This window comes from Botryllus schlosseri, chromosome 15 (genome assembly GCF_051294905.1).
Source record: "Botryllus schlosseri isolate E-star chromosome 15, Bs_hap1, whole genome shotgun sequence".
NCBI classification, from domain to species: Eukaryota; Metazoa; Chordata; class Ascidiacea; order Stolidobranchia; family Styelidae; genus Botryllus; species Botryllus schlosseri.
Genome location: NC_137250.1, coordinates 16,771,718 through 16,793,282, shown reverse-complemented (window position 1 = coordinate 16,793,282; position 21,565 = coordinate 16,771,718). Strand labels below are relative to the sequence as shown.

Here is a 21,565-nt window from a genome sequence, read left to right as displayed (position 1 = left end):
TAGGCCTGCTGATACCGCAGTAACCTGCCATGTGCTGAGTTATAATGAGCGATAGGTTGTTTTTAACAGGCATACAGACAACAATTGGTTGGTTCAAGCATCACGATTTGTAACGCTGCCCATTTTCGTTCTTTTGTGAAAGGTACCGCTGACTCTCAGACTTCGACAACTAGAAAATTTTCATTTGTTTTCCAAATTTGATTAGTATTAGAATTAGGGTTGCATTTAAAACAAATGGTTGTTTAAAACAGTATGTTTCAAATAATGTTTCAAACAAAGGTCTTTAAAAAAACTGTGTTTTTTTAAGTTGTAAAATTATGCCATAATTGTGTAAATACTTTCCAAAAACCTGTTGTATGAGCCTACGGACAGTTGCCACCCGATATTGCCGACGTAGACGACATAAGATGGTTAGAACCCTCAAAATAGTCGGCTCAAAAGCTATAGTGCAGTGGTTCTCAAACTTCTTTAGACACGCCCCCCTTTATGATAGTGAAAAATTTCGCGCCCCCCTTATCGTCATATTGCAAAATGCAACCAGAATGCTGGCAATCCCCACGAATAGTTTGATGGCATGGAATGGAAGGTTATGACTGTTTATGTGAGATTTCTCAAATATGAAATTCAGACTACAAACAGAGCAACAACTACGAATTGAAGGTATTTCGCGCGGAGTGCGAACAATTTTTTCAGCTGACCGCAGCTTCACGCCCCCCAGTTTGAGAACCACTGCTATAGTACGTACATATTTCATCAAAGGAGCTATATTAACCCTAAATTTTTAATTGTCAATATCAATCCACTATGACGTCACATTTGTATATTCGTGACATCATGGCTTTGAAAAATAAAATAAAGTAAATTAAAACACATGTTTGAAACAAGGGCCTTGTTTTAAACATGTTTGTTTGAAATTGATTTCGTATTAAATGCAGCTCTAATTAAAATTATAGCTACACATTGTTTTCAAATTGGAGTAGAATGAATTAGAATTACAGCTACACAGTTTTCAGAACTGGATTAAAATTAGAATCACAGAAATCGCGAAAACTTGGTCATAGTTCATTCTCATGAGCATGAGAATAGCAAATGTCTAAACAGCAAACTTGGCTCGTTTGCCTGTACTGATTCTGTTAATACAATTACTATCTACAAGCTATCGCGGCCGCTCTCACGTTCTCCCCACACCAGTGCCTCTCGCAGGTCCTGGTGCACATACAACGCATGCAAACCACAGTTTCGCACTATACATATAGTTATCCTGTACCACAGGGATCACCAACACACACTGCCCTCGACCTGATTTGAAATTTCGGAAGAATGCTTATTAGTAAAGCATTTTGAAATGCAGAAATTGATTTCAGTTTAAACAGATCGTTTTTGTTGTTCAAAGTAAGCTGTTTTCCTGTGCTCAATATCACTATTCCTCACTAGTTGATACGGCCTCGGCGATGGTAATATCATTCCATGGAGGAAAAATATTTTCTGATATGAATAGGCATATTGCCTTGAGGCAGTGGTGGATTTTAAATGGGTGAGGTGGGCGATCGCCCAGGTCCCCATTCTTTGGTTTAAGCGCTTTTTTCAAGGGTTATAGCGAATAGAGGTGGAAATCTGTGTATCAAGAAGATGATTTCGTGCAAATGAATCTACTCCACCGGTGAATCTGATCACACGGGCTGAGAAAGCATACATATTTGATAGTAATGTGTGAAACTATACTAATATTACTGACGAAATTCACTCATGAATATAGATAAATAGTGCTTCGTGCGACTAGACAACGAATCCCTATTGATATTCACAATATGACTAGCCTACTCATGATTTCCGCGAGCATAGTAAGCCGATATGAGTTAATAGATTAGCTAGGAGTTCACTCGCAACGGACAATTGGACATATGGACAATTTAACGTAGGTAGGTGGCCCCCAGTTAGTTCATTACGACTATGCACTGAAATGCGTACGTATAGGCTACATATATAAGTAATCGAAACGCGGCCGCGAATAGCAAAAAGGTTGGCCATCAATATTCCCTCTAAGCGGCGCGCGTGCGCACAAAAAAATGACGTCCGGGGACCGCGCAGTGAGTTGGTGAGTGCGCGCAGACTCGGGAAAAATTAGAGGGAACATTGTTGGCCACCCCTGCTTTAGTTGATGAAGAATGTTGTGAGGTATCGTGCGAAGCTAATGGTTCAAAATGGAATGAAAGTAAGGGTCATAATATTTTTTTGTTGTATTTGTATTTCTTCAATAATATATCATTTCTTTTGTGGTTACTATTCCCGTCGCCCATGTTAGAGAGCTCTGCGTTACACTAATGTAGAGTTATCAAACGTGGTTGCTAATCAAGTTACCTAATCATATATGAATATGAATTTTGAAATTTAGAAAAGTGGCTCGCGATCCGTTTTGAGTTGGCGACCCATGACTCGACTCGATTCAAAATTTGCATTGACTCGAAGTGACTTTGTGACTCGAAAGTATTGGCTTCATTGTAACATTGTCAATAAGTATATAGCGAGATGCATTTGTCCTAATACACGGCTGTACCTGTACCTGGCACGGCAGGATTGATGATTCACCACAAGCAAATCACGGGCCCGTAATATACAAATACACAATTATAATCAATACAGGCCTACAATCTACATGATGCCTGGATCCGTACCAGCATACCGAATTGAGTACCAGGTCTGTGGTACAATGTGAAACAGGCCTAACGTAGGCTAAATCGTAAAATACTGGCTAACGAAACGCCCGCAGGCATGCTAAACATATTTAAGCAGAGGCAGTACCATGCTGCGGTTGTTGCATGACACGAATACAACTTCTGGTTTGTTAGTCTATTCGGTCAGAAGTATTCGGGTGTAGCGTACGGTGTGATGAATTTGAACTATATGTCTGAATAATATTGAGTCGCTTCTTCTGCGCTCCGAATAGGTGGATACGGGCAATTTTAATCACTGGTTGTCCATTCGAGATGTCTTTTCGTTCAAACATTTCAGAATATAGCTCAACGGGCAACATCTCCAACTGAATTTTCGTCAGTAGATATTAAGACAGAATGGACGTACCATTGAACATATACGAAGCGATGTTTCCACAGGGAGTGTTGGAAAATGTGAAAATGCTACAGATCGGGGCTCCAGGCTCTCACTCTCTGCGCGATGTGGCTGCTATCATAAAGGCGAGTATACGAATATAAGGCTATCCGATAGTGAGCAACCTGCTACACCGACCGCTGCTGAATATATACTTGCTATAATTGAAATGAATCACTGATGGCTGTGTCGGCATCAGGTGTTCGAGAAAAAGAGCCAGAAGGAATGCAGCAGCAAGTCGATTTGCGAGAAGTAACAATTTGGATGATGGTGTTTCTAAATAAGGATTGTACGGATAAGTTGTCGCCAGAGGTGGTCAGTAACGAAGTACTTCTACTTTTTCGAAGTACTCAAGTAGTTTTCCTCTACTTCTGGTACTTACTCAAGTAGATCTGATTTTTGCTACTTCTACTTCTACTTCATAATACTTTGTGATCTACTTACTTACTTTTCGCTATTTTCGGTTTGTCAAGTAGAAGTAGTTCATTCTTCCAATCGGGAAGATAGCCTGAGGAATTTCGGGGCTGTTTTCACCGAGTACCAACATTTAATTTCCATAAAAGTTGAGTAAAGCCCAGAATTTTCGTCGCGCTTCGCGCGCAGTGGATACGGCGTTACCAGTATGATTTCACGAAAGTATCGATGAATATAATTTAGGTTGCGGGGTAGGGTGATTCCGTTCACACAGGGATATCTACAACTAAATATCTAGATATCCCTGAGTTCACACCACATTGTCGCTCTTCACCCATATGAAATAATTCATCGCAGTATATATGGCTCATCATAACGTTTGAAACTGATGTTTCGCAATCTAGCATTTACTTGTCATATCGTAATCTAGCATGACCATGGCGGCTTCCTAACCTGGAAAAGTGGACTCTGATATTTTTGTTAGTTTCAGAGCTGTTTCAGCATACCACCTTTGAAACTTTCTGGACTAAAGGCATGAAAAACGTGTTCCAGTTTTAGAACTAGTATTATGTTTCATTTTCAATTCCCATTATCATATACTTTGAGTTATAATTAATATCAGTTCTTTTGTATGGATAACATACATGTTGAACTGTAAAAGCAAGTATAGTAACGCCTTTAATTTCCGGAAAAAAAGCTACACAATATGGTATTTTTACGGTCCACCATATTTTTTAATAACGTTTACTAATCGCGCAAAGTGCTTACATTACACCGTATCCTATACAACTTCTCCGTATCGCTTTTCGACTAAACTACGGACCTTATAATATGGGGGATGGCGCGATACCATGCCGTGCTGTTCGTGAAAACAGGATAAGTAGCCTATCGCATTTCCATATCAATGCTATCATTTTCATCCCATGATGTGGACGACTGCTTATGCTATCGAAAATTGGATACCTGCTGGTATGCATCAATGTGAATCAAGCTCGTCACCTTTCGCATAGCTCAATTTGCACCTTTATACAATCCATGTGAACAAATTAGGATCGTTTTCACAACTACTTACTTACTTGAGTACTTTTAAAGTCAGTCAATTCTACTTCTACTTCAAGTAGTTTTAGGTTGCTTACGGAAGAAGTACTTCTACTCGTACTTGAGTAGATTTTTTCGTCGCTACTTGTACTTCTACTTGAGTAGCTTTCTTGACTACTTTGACCACCTCTGGTTGTCGCGTTGCAAATTATACAATAGAGAAATGTCCAGCTGAGTTGTTGTTTTTTGTGGTACTCATTATGTTTGTCGACTACTATATTCATTTACACCAGGCCAATTTTCTTCATTTTTATTCCGTAGCTGCCGACTTGTAGGTTTTATAAGACACCGCTTACACCAGTGGTTCTCAACCAAGGGTCCGCAAATCATTTTCAGGGGGTCCGCGAAAGCTCCAAATTTTTAAAACAGTTGATAACCTGTAATTTGCACATTTTTAATTCGAGAAATCACGAGACAATTTCTCTTCATAACGGCAAAAACTTAATAACTCATTTTAATATCCAAATTGCCAATAGCCTACTGATACAAACATATCGCTTTTGGAAAAAAATTCTTCGCAAAAATCCATTTTACCCGGTGATATGCATAACCGCTCTTACAGAGTAACTGCTAGATAAAAATAACTATGCTGGACGTGATAGGTTCACAAGAAATCTGTATCTCAATTTTGATGTCATATGTTGCGATCATACCCAAAGGTGTCGTAGAACGCGTTGCGCGTTATTAAAACATTTGCCACCGCCTGTCTTTGTGGAAATGGATTTTCGGCAGATTTTCAAGACACGACCGCAAATTTCAAAAAATTTTAGCTACAGAATTCGCTTTGAAATAATTAAAGTCTTCCCAATTTCTACATAAATAAAGTGGGCTATGCTGTTATTTTCAAGAATACGCATATTGTTGCCGTTTATGACGGTTGCACGATAACAGAGCTAAATTTGAACTAAAACTTTGTCCGTGTCTTGAGTCCGCGGGGGTCCGTGACGGTCCAAAAGGGGTCCGCGGAGAAAAAAAGGTTGCGAACCACTGGCTTACACGGATGAGATGACTAGTAGGAGCCTAGATAAATCTCCAACACTTGGGTCGGAATTCTGGAGTCGACCTCGGTCGAACTAGAACGCACAACTTATTGGTGTTGCAGCTGTGGATTATTCCACTACGCTATCTCGTCACGTCCAGTTGAGTGATGCTTCAGCTATGGACACCGAGTGGTACATTTTTTTGATGGATTGATACTGCGACTTGACGAAATTTTGCCTCATTTCTTTATACGGTCAACCCGGGGTTATATTTCATAAAAGTCAGATGTGCATGTGCGCAGAATAGACAGAGTAACCGCACGATTTTATCATCAATTGCGCTCTATAATTCACAATGCCAATTAACTTGCAAATAGTTTTCGAAATTCTCTGTCGTTGCAATTGCGATCACAAATATCACTACACAGAATGCAGGTCATTGAGAATAATAATTGAGTCCCCAATTACAATAAATACTATTTTTATCATTTCAAAATACTGCGTTCTTTCATGACACCTATAGGATGGGAGGGAGTCCTAGCGATTTGGTGAAGTGATATATGTTATTGCATGAGACAAGAACTTCTCTATATATATAAATATTATATAGATATACATAGGTTACGCTGTTAACCTTATATCCTGTCACTGGTCGTCTAGGCAGCCACAGCAGAGAAATTCGCTACCGAGGACCGGCCTGAAGAAGTATTTCAATATCATAACGACGAAGGAGATCCTGTTTTGATTGAGCAATTAGGAATGTACCTGACTAAAGATATTTATCGTACACCGGTCAACAGGTAACTAAAGTTTTGTTGTAGTCCAGCGCGGCGTTATGGAAGTGTTGGTACCGGTATGGCTACAACATTTAAGCATGCAAGTTTATGACGACTTCGAAAGAGAGCAGCCTGACCAGTACCAATCTATGGTCTTGTGGATGTCGCTTGTAAAACAGTAATCCGAATTTCGTGACAGTGATGATGTAATCATAAACAATGGATCAAGTGCAGGAGTATGGAACCTTATGGAGAGGTTATTGAGTCCAGGGGATACAGTATTCGTCGAAGATCCCTCATACAAAGCTTTTGTTCCTTTCGTGAAGAAATCCAAGGTAATTAACGCTACCTGATCTGATATCCATCCCAATTGAGCACACATTATACACATATACAAGGCACGGAGCCACTGAGAAATGGTTTCATGAAGTCACGTGTATGACTAGCGCAGTGGTTCTCAGCCTTTTTGTCATCGCCCCCCCCCCCTGGACTGTTACGGACCCCCGTAGACCCCCACCCCCTACATTGGGGAATTCAATGGTTTCTGGTGGGGAATAGACGCATTCGTTAAAGATTATATACAGGATAGTCTACATATTTACGGAGACACATGCGCGAGTACCGTTACCAGTTAACTGCTCTGGAATGTATCGAAAATTATAAATTGAAAGTGTCCTCGGAGGACGTCTAAATGTCCTCTTTTTTGGGAATTTGTCCTTTTTTTTCTCCAAAAAGGATTTAACTGTCACGAAAAATGCGACTCCGACGCGGCGAACGTCAGAGTTTCGTAAAAAATCGGGAGCCGAGTCAAACCAATATTTTCGGTCGAAAATTTTTCAAAATCACCAGATTTCTTGGAGCTTTCAGAATGTATTAGAACTGCCCTCTTTTTAGGATCTCAAATATGGTAACTAGAGATGGTGTGAACCTCTGAAAGTGTCAGGTTTGTGTGAACGCAAATCTTTTTGAAAGGTTCTGTGTGGACGCGAACGTGAACCTCATGACGTCACGTGGCATCATAGTGCTAATTCTAACCCTACATATCTAGTGAAGTGATAGCCTATGTACGTACAGGCTACCTATAGTGACGAGCGACGACTGAGGCCACATAATGCCACAATGATGAAGTACATATTGGCGTTTTAAACGTCGCCAAATGTATCAACTGGGGCAATCAAATGATATAATAATCCCATAAAATCAATATCTTCTGTCGCTTTGCCAACAATTTCGACGAGGACTTGCAAGGGCATATAAGCTTACGCCCGAACGGTCTAGGCCAGACAGGACAATGTATTCGGCGGCTGAGTATTGCTACGTTGGTATTATGCAGAGTGTAAAACGGGTTTCTATACTTGCTACCGTTATTAAACCATTAACAAATTATACACACAGTAGTTAGAAGTTATATATAGACTGTAGAGTAGCTTTATTTTCGGAAAATAGAGGCATTAAACACTTGCTTTTATGCTTCAACAATTCAACATGTATGTTCTGCAGACAAAAGAACTGAGAGTAATTAGAACTCGAAGTATGATACTCGGAATTGAAAGTGAAATACGAATATATTTCATGTCTCTTGTTCATAAAACTTCAAATGGGATCTGCTAAAACAGGTGTAACGTTAAAAAAATCCGGATTTTACAGATTAGCAGGGCATGTCATGGGCTGCTAGATTACGATATGATAGGTAATTGCTGGATTGCGAAACGGTAGTTTCAAACGTTATGGTGGGCCATATTTACTGTGATGAAATATTTGATATGGGCGATAATGCGGTGTGAGCGGAACCAAGCAATCCGGGTACCTAAATTATATTCACTGATACTTTCGTGAAAACATATTTGTCACTCCATAACTACAGTGCGCGAAGCACAACAAAATTTCTGGGCTTCACTTGACTTTTACGAATATTGAATGATGGTACTCCGTGAAAACAGCCCCGAAATTCCTCAGGCTGTCTTTCGTATTGGAGGATCAATATCAAACTACTTCTACTTGACAAACCGAAAGTAGCGAAAAGTAAGTAAGTAGATCACAAAATATTACGAAGTAGAAGTAGTAGTAGAAGTAGAGGAAATCATATCTACTTGAGTAAGTACCAGAAGTAGAGGAAAACTACTTGAGTACTTCCAAAAAGTAGAAGTACTTCGTTGCTGACCACCTCTGAGTATATCACAGGAGAAAATGGATATCTGTCAAAAGATATTTCCAATGCCCCACGAAGACACCTCTAAGCAGTAATCGGTTTGCATCAGTAGGCGACATGGCAATTAAAATGAGTTCGCACATGCAGTAGAATATTTCATCGCAGGCAGCCATCTGTTTATGTGAGTCCTGAAGTTTTAGCAGTTATGAAGTGAAAGTGCTTCGTGATTTTTCTAATTTAAAACAAAATACAGATTGAGTTATCAACCATTTTACAAATTTGAAGGTTTCGCGGACCCCTTAAAAATGCTTCGTGGACATCCGGTTGAGAAATACTGGACTATAGTGTATACCGCAGATATGATGAAATATATACAACTTAATTGTTATCTTAATAATAAAGGTAAAATGAGCCATGACATGAATATTTTCGCCTCGCTTTTCCAGTACAACCTTGTTGGCATATCGATGGACGAAGGCGGTATAAAAATGGATTTGATGGAGGAAAAACTAAAAAAAATGCAGATGAGAACCCCAACTGAAAAGCAGCCGTTCACAGCTATTGTTTACTTGATCCCGGTATTTCATAATCCAACTACAAAGAGTATGTCAGAAGGTAGGCTATATATCATTGGTCGGGATTTTTTTTTCGTTCTGTTGACCAGTGTAATAATGGAATGTAATTGCCGCACCGATTCCTATTCGATTTCTCAATTCTCAAAGTATTCGACGGTAACACAACGTTGTGTCATACGCCTATATTTGAACAGCAACTACAAAGCAGCGTTGTCAATCAAGAACGTGGATCACTATGGCGTTGTTTGTAATTTGAATTTGTAATTGTGAATGTCACTTCCACGGAGTTGATTTCTCGCCGTAGATCAGGAAGACAATGTGTATTTGAAAAATGCATTGTCATACAGGCGTCGCCTTGTCTGCTATTCTCATTGAGCAATCAACGCATCGTGCAATCCGAGATTTCGTGGCACAGGCGAGACAGCAACTTAGATTTGAGGATTTTGAAACTGGGTCCGAGCCCCTAACCCTGAATACGCCACTGTATTCACCTCTCAATAACATGTTTATACTGCCACAAGAATAATTATACTGGTCGTGCTGAAGATTTAATAACAAGTTGCTGCAATATTGATAAATTATGCACAAAATTAGAATTTTCGCAAAGAGCCATACTTTATGCCCAAAAGAGCTATATATGGCTCGCGAGCCATAGGTTCCCGACCACTGCTATGATATCTACATATCTATCAAACTCGCTATTATGACACTCGCTGTTACGCGATACGATGTGAATACACCGGACCTTCCGTTCACAGAACGAAAGAGGGACATGGTGATACTGGCACGAAAATATGACCTGCTCATCATAGCTGACGACGTATACAATGCTCTGTGCTACAAGTCGCCAGAAAGTGACGACCCTAAAACTGCACGGGCTCCTAAAAGGCTATTCGCCTATGACGAAAAGAGCGACCCTGGTTACAAAGGTGTGGAACCGTAGGCGTTGAGCATATGATATCTTGAACAAACTATAATTTTTTAGGAAACGTTGTGTCGTGCGGAAGTTTTTCGAAATTTATGGCTCCTGGGCTGCGCCTGGGCTGGTATGAACTTCCAACAAGAGTGCGAGAAATATATTTGGACCATTACATAATCAGCAGCGGTTCTGGAAAGAACCCATACGTAGGCTCGTTGGTCGGCGTGGCTTTAAAAATGGGATTGGTGCAAAAACATGTCAAAAAGACACGAGTGGCGTATTCGGTAAGATTTATCCTTGCCTTGTATGTCCTTGTAAGTCGAGTCAAGTCAAGCTAAGTCACGAGTCAAGTCACAATTCAAGTCAAGTTGCCTTTTCGAAGTATGACGCATGATTACGTCATTGTATTTTGCCAGCTGTCTGAAATACAGATTGAATGGTCATTGATTCTGAACCGATGAAGCAATGTATAGTACAGTACAGTACAGTATACATGCAAGACTAACGCTGTATCGCTTACATATACGTAGAACTATTAAACTACGTAAGTAATTGCATATCCTCAGTTTATAGTTCCCAGCCAAAATAGAGAATAGAGATTAGAAACAAATTGATAAGATGCAATACATTACCCATTTACAAATTGATATGATACAATTCGAGCCTGCTCCGATGGTTGAGGACTATATAAACTATTCGTATTCAATTTCAATAAAACAAGAGGTTTGGTTAAGGTAAGAACAGAAATAGACAGTGGCGAGATAGCGCAGTGGTATCAGACATGGGGTAATCGCGATTAGTAATCGTAATCGATTACGACGATTACAGCATTTTCAAGTAATCGTAATCGCAATCGATTACATTCGAAAAAATTCCGAAGTAATCGTAATCGTAATCGACTACTTCCAATATCTAATCGATTTATCTGTGAAAGAACGATTACTTTTTATTTGTACAAGGACTATGACATAAACTGAACATTCGTGAACAAGGAAAAGATTTTATACCAGGTTCGTGACAGCACAAAAGCCTGATTTTCAAACGCCTCTGCTCATTATTACGTCAGAAGCAGCCTATAGCTTTGTGTAAGAAGTATCCACAGTAAATAGATATTCGATGTACCTACGTCGTCCATTAGTCTGATTGTAAGAACACCCGCCGTGCTGTATATCAGGTTATCAACGCGTTGCACACGCCACTACCTCGCAGCAGTATAATTTATCTCCGCTCTGCCCATAGTTTAAAATAGTAACTTATGTGTTGATGTTTGGTTATGCTTATGCTTAGTTAAACGCAGTTTGACCGTTGCTGCTTGGCGGGCAGTAGGCCTATCCAGTGCGTACGTACCCGTACACCGGACAAAGATTTGAAATTTTGTACTCGTCAAATAAAACATTGCGGTTTCCACAACGAAGCACTAAAAATAACAGCTGGTGATATATGTATCATAAGCGAGCCGTTTTGCCATTTCTCGTAACGGCAGCTTGCAGTGCAATATCTGTACCGGGTATTAAGTTGCAGGCAGAATTTTATGTTCGCTTCGTCTTGTTCTCATATGACTCTACTTGAAACGGGCGCCTATCGTATAATTTCATAATTATTTATTCAACATTGGGACCTGCCGCCATGGCCATGGGCTTATCTATCATGTTAGCGTGGGTTGTAGCTGGTACCAGGACCAAAACAGCAATTCGCCTCCCAGTCCAAACGTTGGTCTTTGGCCCCCGTAGGGCGGTAATCTCAAGTTGAAGATTGAATTTCGTCAAGAAATTTAGTAATTGCAATATATTACTATTAATTTTTAATCCTCTCTCAGCCCGCGATGGTCAGATATACCTGTAGAGTTTATTTGTCTGAGGTAATCATGGTGTTAGTCGACTACCACAGACATTTACACCAGGGCGATTTCATGCATTTTCGATTCCGTATCTGCCGAGTTGTAGCACGGCCCACTTCTAAGCTTTTTGTAAGACACCGCTTACGTGGATGAGGCGGCGAGGAGGAGCCTAGATAAACCTCCAACACTTTGGTAGGAATTCCGAAGTCGACCTCGTTCAGACTCGAACCCGCAACCCATTGGTGTTGCAGCCGTGGATTATAACACTGAGCTATCTCGCCACATAATTACCTACCTGTAGAGCTGGGGCAATTTAATTCATAATTATGACCACTGGTGTCTTGTTATAATTACTTTAGTGTATGTTCTTAATTCGTGACATCCGGTTTGTTATATAATCAAAAGATATTGTAGTGGCTCAAACGCAGTGGTGGCCCTACGAACGGGGGCCCTGGGCGAGACTTACCGGGGGGGCCCCTATAAGTATCTATCCGTAACTTCTGGGAGCCTCCGCCCCCCAGACCCCCCTTCCCCATCGGTTATTATTATCTATCTTTCACCACCGCAAAGCTTTGACCAGGTGCTGGATTCGGCCATATGTCTATTTTGCATGTGTGCAAGGATAGTCTACATCAAAACTAAGTAATTCTACCGCATGCAGAGACTTGATGATTATCGCGATACGGGACTTTTCTAACAAATGCAGTGATTTGATGATGATTGACACATCTGTACGGAATCATATTCTTGCTTAGTGCACGGATTTCCATGTTTATTCGTCATTCTCCTTGAAAAAAGCGCAAAATCCAAATAGGGGGCCCCCTTCGACCAGGGGGGGGCAGGGCGACCGCCCACCTGGTCCACCCCAAAAGCCACCACTGCTCAAACGTAGCAGACCAAAAGAAAAACTTTCATGAGACGCATAAACAAATTGTCATGTCTTTATATCTGACTGCATGTCGAGCAACTCAAGTTGTAAAGTACTAGGGTCAGTGGCCACATTAACTAGATAATGGGACTTGAAAACATTTTCATCATGGTTAAAAAGCATTCATTCAATGCGGCCGTTGAACTTAACAATCAAGTCACATAATTCATCGGTTTGCTGGTCAGATAGCGTTGTAAAACGTGTTGTAACACCGCCTGCACTTAATTAAGTCTGGTGATGAGCACACTTAAATTTGAATGCCGATCCAGACGAATTTGAGTGTGGGCATACTTTTTGACGTGAGTTGAGTAACGAAATCGTTGCTGAGTAGAGAATCGCTACTCGACACCAAAGCAATTGGTCTTCACCCTAAATTACAAACTCCAGATTCCAAGCAAAGCAAGTGAAATTTTTGAGTATCATTTTTTTTGTTATAGATTGATTTTTTATTATTTTTGTTGGATTTTCCAACGTCAAGGGGAGCCGCAAGTTGGCTAGCTGAGAGCCACATGCGACTCCCGGACCCGCGGTTGGCAATCATTGATCTAGAGATGATTTTCAAGTTAATTCGATCTCTCGAAAATACTCTAACTTATGTTGGTTTACGAAATACTTTTCGAGCCCCCTTGGAGCTCGCTCTCCACCCTATTGGGAAATTTGGGGTGCGGCAGTTATTGTCCTGGCAAGAATGCAAATCGTTGGGCATGATAAATTGACCTCTATGAAAATGGGCAATGGATACATTATGACGTAACAAACAAATGACGCATCTTTTTTAAAGGGAGTTTGTTATCTCATTAGGCCTTTTCAGCGCAAGCCATATATTGTCTTCCAACGTAGCTTCTAAGATGCAAAATAAATGTAATCGTGAGTAATCGTGATTACTTTTCCAATGTAATCGTAATCGTAATCGACTACTTCCTGATTTTGCTGTAATCGTAATCGTAATCGTAATCGCGTCATTCAGAAGTAATCGTAATCGCAATCGATTACATTCATAAAGTAATCACCCTATGTCTGAGTGGTATAATCCGCGGCTGCAACACCAATGGATGCGGGTTCGAGTCCGACCGAGGTCGACTTCCGAATTCCGATATCTAAGTGTTGGAGGTTTACCTAGGCTCCTCCTCGCCACCTCATCCGCGTCAGCGGTGTCTTACAAAAGCCTAGAGGTGGGCCGTGCTATAAGTCGGCAGTTACGGAAAATACAAAAAGAATATCGGCCTGGTGTAAATGACCATAGTAGTCGAGAAACACCATGAATACCCCAAAAAACAACAACAACAGAAATAGACATTTTGCTACCATATTACTTTACTGCTAGTTTACAACAACGTAAGCTGTAAGCTTCGATCACTTTTTTTGCGGTCAATTTATTTGTGAGATAGCAATGGAGGCTCAGTTAAACGCACGGTCATAAAATGACTGGTCGCTCTCACGGGCCACACCAGCGTTTCGCGAGCAATCCGGCCATATGCAAGATACATTGATTTTTATCGACACCGATTACTTGGTGACTTGAAATTGACTCGTGAATTTTGCTCCGAGTCACGAGTCAATCCGCATTTCTGATACGCCGAGTCAAGTCAAGTCAAGTCATTTTAGCTAAGTGACTCGAGTCAAGTCAAGTCATACGAAAAACGTGACTCGAGTCTGACTCGAGTCAAGTCATGACTCGAGTCATCCCAACACTGCCGTCGAGGTCATATTTTGCGGCCCGCGATCTGATTTGAGAATTTTGGAATGGTAATAAATGGTTTTAGTTTAAAAATATTCACTATTCCTCACTAGCGGATGCGGCTTCGGTGATAAAATTCCATGGGGAAAATAAGCTGATGTGAATGGGCAATGGGCATATACAGTCTTGACGTGCAATGGCCAAGACACTGCCAAGCCCGAGACTGTTAGAAAACGACTTGGGGCTTACCCACAAGATCAAGCTTTACGAGGAGATAATTTTCCAGCAAGCACCGTTTAACCCAGGGGTTCTCAACCTGGTTGGCGCGCCCCCCTTGGGGGCGCGGGAGGCTCTCAGGGGGGGCGCGAGAAATATTTGTCAATTTTGTCAATGTCTGTATATATTCTGACTAAACATGTGTTTCACAACCATTCTGAAGATACGATTATTGAAGATTAAACTTAATTCGTATTCTAGAAAGCTTGACAAACTCAAACTCCAACAGTCGCGCTCAACGGAGTATAGGCTGACTTCAACTGCATTTGAGCAACTTTTTGATATTCTTTGAAGATTTAGAGAAATTCCTATGTGCAGGTCATTCATTACTTTATAGCTTTGGCAGTAGCCTAAATCTCTGTGCGCTAGGTAGCTGTTGTTGATAGCTGGCGAACTGCACTGCCTAAGACAGACTGAGATGCAATATAGGTTGCCCGGTTTCGCCCTCAGTTTGGCTATAAATCAACACAATTTAATTCATTTCCAAAACTGATGAAATTTAGCATGTCAGGACAAAACGACGCCGTGCTCTCTGTAGTCACTACCAGCATCAGGATTAGTCTCAGTGCAACCTACCTTGAAATTAATTGATGTCCTTTTCAATGTTTTTTTGTTATTTTCAAACAAGTTTGGGGAAGTTTGTCAGCAATGTAAAAGACTAAACAACTGTAATGCAGATTCAAAATTGGCGTAAGATATACCTTATGTATACTATTATATCAGGGGTAGGCAGCCCGTACGGCCGCATGCGGCCGTAGAAGGGAATTTGTGCGGCCGCCGACGCCTAATTCAATTAGAATGTGTTGGCAGCCGTAGACATGCAAATTGCAATTACGAATTCACTCCCGAATTTTCGAGAGATTTTATTTAATCTTGAAATTTTCTTCGCGCTCCGCGCAATTCAACAATACTTCATTTTTCGATTTTAATGCGGTAGCGCCCTTCTTAATTGTCGCAGGAATGGGAACCTCAAGAAATAACAATTCATTCGCGGCTCTGAAACATTCTCGCGCCCCGCGCGACAATATGCTCTCCCAGCAACTATTCATAACATTGCCACTCGCGATCTCGGTGCGTACAATAGGCCGTTGTGAAAAGTAGAATAGTCCGGAGTTCAGCGGGAATAGATATGGACAGTTTAGGCATTTTGCGTCCAGATCGTTCATTGCGGCTATGCCCTGGAATGCGGCCTTAGGCTACATAAGTAATCGAAATGCGGCCATGATTAGCAGGAAGGTTGCCCACCTCTGTATTAGATGATGTGCTCTTTTTGACATGACGATAAATGTAAGGGGGTCAGGGGGCGCGATTTTTTTGACCATCGCCAAGGGGGGCGCGTGTCAAAAAAGGTTGAGAACCGCTGGTTTAACCCAAATATCGATTCTTTCGTCCTTGAAAAGTATTGTCAGGTATCGTACGCAGCTCATAGTTCAAAATAAGCGATGAACATCATATTTTTGTTGCACTTGTATTTCTTTATTAAAATATTATTTCTTTCGTGGTAACTGTGCCGGTCGACCATGGTAAAGAGCACAGCTTTGTACGGACGTAAATTTTCAAAAACAAGTTTGTTTTTACATCGACTTGGCCCAATGGGTGTCCGATCTCAAAGACTACTCCATGTCGTTTCGGCACCTTCCCATCTTTCATTGTATCGCAAGTCTTGTGATTTTTGCAATGGTGAAATTTTATGAATAAACTTGAACTGCGGTGTGGCATATTTTATCTTGATGTTGTATTCAAACCGTCCGCGGCCTCTAAGAAATTTGAAAAGTAGCCCGTGACCCGTTTTAAGTTGGCGACCCCTATAGTTGACAAGGCATTTGCAGCTTTAACAGAGTTTTCATTGAATACGCCGATGTCGTCTCTGGTCAATAACGAAATTACTTCTACTTCTTCTGAGCGCTCAAGTATGCTTATCTACTTATTTGAATGGTGATATTTTAACATTACTTCGACATATACTGCAGCATGAGTTACTGAAGGCAAATTACTCACATTTAGAGATGTTAGATTGACAAGTGGAAACTACAGCGTTCAGATAGATATGCCTCACTTGGACGAGTTGAATTGGCAAAACGACTGAGTGTAGGTATATGGACAATATATATTTCTGCCACCATTCTGCGTTATGGTCGCGCGAAGACAATTATTCGCAATTTTGAAAGCTTTACAACCCGGATGTGACTACTGAGATTATTTTTCGCAAAAACGTGTAAAACCTCGAAGTCTCAAATTCCGTCATTTGCATTTTTAGGAGAAAGTGAAAGCAGCGCACAGCATTATAATGTCGCAAGTTGGAAAGCTTGGGGTCAAGTGTGATTTACCAGAGGGTGGAATGTTTTTGTGGGTTCAGTTGCCGGAGTCTGTGACTGCTGAAGAAGTATTGGAAGTGTCGAAGGACTCCGTTCGTTTTCTCCTGGGGCATACGTAAGCTTGTTTGCGTCATTTCGGTACAATTCTAGTCATTAGTCCGACTACACTCCAGACATACCAAAGACATGATGACGGACTGCCATGTCGGTCCGAAAACCCATCAGACGTAGCCTACCCCATTCAGAGCGCCAAGCGAGAATGACGCTTGACAATTTGAGCGAAATAATCGCCGTGTTGCGGCATGAGTAGAGACTGACCGATATTGGATTTTTGGGCCGATACCGATACAACCGATATCTATCACCTTCATCGATAACACCGACATATTCAGCCGATATTCAAATAAGGTAGAATGTACACCAAAAGGCGCATTTTCAAAACTGCAGAGCATTTCTATCAACAGCTTATTTACAGCCATTGTCATACTCGAACATGAAATAAACTAGAAAGGCTGTACCTGGACACTTTGAAAGTTTAAGTTACATGAAATACAGTAATATTCCCAGTCTAGCGGTCAGGGTTGTAGGTTTCGGACTTCTTACCACCATGTTGTGACGTCACGAAAATTGCCGATATTTTTTCACCTTTAATGGCCGATACCGATAATTCTTTCAAAGTGTGATATCGACTCGCTATTATCGGCGAACAGATGAAATCGGTCGGGCTCTAGTCATGAGAGTTGTTCGGTCTGAATTACCAACGTTTGGCGCTTGACTCAAAAACGTGTCGCTTGCCGCGCGGAACGCATTTTGTGTATATCGCCTTTATAGTAGCGACAAGACGGCCATAAAAGACGAAACGTAGAGAAAGCCTATTATTATCCGCTGAAGATGAATTGTGCGTCTGCCTGTCACGATTTCCTGACTGCTACTTGGGTGATATAGAGTTCAGATATACATGTGGCATTATTATGTCATATGTATCATAGAAATAAACACGACCTATAGGAAAAAATAAAAAGTTGTTCAAGTCACCAATTTTGCCGAGTACGATAAATAATGAAATCATTAATTTCTATAATTGGAGCGACTTAGGGAGAATATATAATTAAAGATAGTTATGGGCGCTAGGGCAAGAATTGTTGTAAATATTGTTATGCCACGGAATCATGGGTGGGTAAGGCCTTATGGTTGTCCTATGGGACGAGCCCATGACAGTATGTCACAACAGCGTTCCTGTCCATTGCATTGCAAAAATGACAATAAATATGAAGCATGCCAACAATCTTTTTTATCTTGACAGTACTTCGCCAAGTGGCTCCTTCAAAAACTGCCTACGCATAGGCATTGATTTCTACCAGATCGAGGAATTTCTGGAAGGAATAACTTCACTATGTGGATATATAATACGAGTCATCAATAGTACCAATTGTCCATGAACGCAAATTCGATTATTATGCTGCCAGTTACGATTTGTAGACCCGTTATCGATTGCTATATCACAAGGCTACACGTTCAACATCGCCTATTAAAAATTCATGAATTGAAAGCTGTTAGTGCGAGGGCCGGGCAAATCGAGTGCATCGGTGATTCGAATAGGGAGCAAGTATTTAGTTTTGAATCGAGTCGAATATTCGCCTGGTACCAAATATTGTAGCACTGATGATATGTAAAATATGCATCTTTTTTCCAGCACATGGAAAATGACTCCAGTTACACGTAATCCAAAATAATTTCGTGTATCTTCACCATCAGTATTTCGTTGCGCATCGTGACCATTGTGTGTGCATAGTGTCCTATATGGTGTCGACACAGGCAAATCTCACGCCTCAGTGAAATTGTATCACGTCACAATTTCCATTTGGCTACAGGCAATTTGACGGTCATTTTTGACCGGCTTGACGAGCATTAAATTTGGTAAAACGGGTATCAATCGAAAGCTGACTCTGCACTGATTACGAAAATATAAATTTTATTCCGCTCGTGTCCCTGGAACTCTCACAATCAGCCTCGAATTTTTCATTGTTATGGAGATTGGCATTGGGACGCAACAATGGTGTCTAGCTCTTTTTCTCTTGAGATACTCTCTCGTTTCGCCAGACAGCATTGTTGCGTCCCAATGTCAATCTCCATAACAATGAAAAATTCGAGGCTGATTGTGGGAGTTCCAGAGCCACGAGCGGAATAAAATTTAGATTTTCGTAATCAGTGCAGGGTCAGCTTTCGATTGATACCCGTTTAACCAAATTTAATGCGCGGCAAGCCAGTCAAAAATGACCGTCAAATTGCCTGTAGCCAAATGGAATTGTGACGTGTTACAATTTCACTGAGGCGTGAGATTTGCCTGTGTCGACACCATATAGGACAGTGTGTGAGTCGATCATTACTTGCCATCAATTTAAAAAATGATTGGGGCATATGTAAGATTGATGTTGTGCGCGTAGGCCTACTGAACGGTGCTGGGCTGAGTCGGGAGTCACGACGTTTTTAGTCATTTACTAGTCAGAGTCGTATTCTTGAAATTGCTTGAGTCGAGACTCGAGAGTGATAGTCGCGAAATTCCCTTTGAAAGAGTCGGCGAAGTCGGAGTCGCCGTTTTTGATTGGAGGAAGTCGTGACTATAGGACTGGGCACAATGATTCGAGTCAAGTAGTAAAAGACGATTTTTACGAGTACTGAAATTATACGCTCCTTGCCACTGAAAGTTAATTTATCAACGAGAATTATAGTTTCGATACTAATTTTCATTGTTGAGGCCTTGAAACCTTGATTGGCGGTATCGTAGCATACGGAACATGTGGTACAAAGCTACGAACGTTACTGGAAATACAACATTTCCGAAGTCATGATCATCCCACAACACTCAGGTACTCGATTTGCCCAGCCCTAGTCGTGACTAGAGTGCGGGATTCGTTAGTTTAATTGATGGAAGAGTCTGGAAACAGAGTTGAAGTAAAATATACGAGTCCCAATTGAATAATCATATCTAACTGTAGCTGTATCGGAAGTCCTTTGTTTTGAGTCAGAGTCGCGATTTGATTTGCGAAATAGTTGGCATAGTAAGAGCCAAATAGCCGATAGGCCTATAAACTCAGTCTTCGTATAGGTGAGTCGGAGTCAAATTTCTATCTTACGTCCGGAGTGGAGTCGCGTAGTCGTGACTCTCCAGCCCTAGTACTTTTCCTATCATCCCCTGTAACATCAAAATGTTAGATCGGATTTATACGAAAATATTCATACCGAATTACCGATGCATTCATTACATCAGATTATAAGAAAATGTCGATGGTGATCGATTAAAACATGTAATTCCTACATCTCTGATATTGTTCAGTCGACAGTTCGATTGTTTTATTGACACACCAGTGGCGCTTTTCGCCTATTAAGGTCATGTGCGCCACGACAGTAACACGCATAATGTTCATTGCCTTCGCCTTTTCGTTTTCTTCCGGACGAGTTTTCACACAGCACCATCGTTCTCCCCTTTTTTTATGCGCCCGTATCTTCGTGTCTACTGCCGATTTTTTGGCTCGCCTCACCTTCACTCTTTGAGATTTTCATACACTGCAATCGCAGTGAGGTTAGCGATGAGGGTCCCAGATAACCCGCCGACACAGAAGTTAGGCAGAACTGGGGTTCGAACTCGCAACCTCATCCCTATGGTGTCGTGGCGACTGCGGCAGTCGCTTCCCATTCAGTCGGCAATATACGTTCCACTAACAAGAAATGCGTCCCTCGGCCGTTATATTTACCTTGTATACTAGATTCAACTATTATATCAATATTTGCTGCGAGAGCCTCGATTCCGAGGTAATTTTATCGATCGATATACCTCCAAAAGAGTAAATGAGTGTCCATCAATCCTCGTGAGAGAGTAAGATCGCTCGTTCGTTTCGCCAAAGACAGGCTATCACGTAGATTGAGACTGTACGTACAGTGTACACTACAGTGTATACAGAGAATAAGTCATTTGAACGTGTCAGTTATTGCTAATGCTAACCTCGCCTCATCGCTACAATGCGAGGCTTTCGTCGGTATTAAACTACTGCTGCTCTCGCCATTTGCTTCATGATTGATCCGATCTGTGGAAATAATTTTATTAGGCTACTATGCATGACAATATTTAACAAGATGATGGCACCTAAATGCAGCACAGTGGACATTCGCCTGATCTCTCTTTACGCAATCGACCATTTAGTTGAAATATAATACTTGCCCGCTCTAATAAATACATGAACTAATATATACGAGTATGGGATGAAAGGTGTAGAACTGTAGATATAGACGAGGTTATAATTATGATAGAAGACCGTTTCAATCAACCTTGCAGGGAATTTCTCTCGGAGGAATGAGGATGGATTCAAGGTACGTAAAAAACGCAGATTGCTCCAAATAGCTTGTGGTATACAGCATGTCGATTGCCAATGCTCTCAACTACATTGGTCAGACTCAGCGACATATACTATACAATACATGTTCGCAGAACGTATATGCCTTAGCCTTACAGAACAAACA

General features: G+C 41.1%; 2 protein-coding genes across 3 annotated transcripts in view; one reads left to right on the top strand and one right to left on the bottom strand.

The window, feature by feature from the left end:
• Nucleotides 1-21,565, bottom strand: part of LOC145457522 (high mobility group protein B2-like) — an 81,193-nt gene that overhangs the window by 57,714 nt on the left and 1,914 nt on the right. The window lies entirely within an intron of this gene.
• LOC145457521 (uncharacterized) lies at nt 2,806-21,293 on the top strand. 2 transcript variants are annotated; one of them, XM_080335743.1, is made up of 8 exons: nt 2,806-3,195; nt 6,262-6,397; nt 6,573-6,708; nt 8,969-9,137; nt 9,856-10,026; nt 10,083-10,300; nt 16,993-17,165; nt 18,354-21,293. In XM_080335743.1, the coding sequence occupies exons 1-8, from the start codon at nt 3,069-3,071 to the stop codon at nt 18,487-18,489; spliced, it is 1,266 nt and encodes a 421-aa protein (XP_080191869.1). In that variant the 5' UTR covers nt 2,806-3,068; the 3' UTR covers nt 18,490-21,293. The 2 variants fall into 2 exon arrangements, with proteins under 2 accessions (XP_080191869.1, XP_080191867.1); XM_080335741.1 differs by having other exon boundaries at nt 2,808-3,191; nt 6,258-6,397.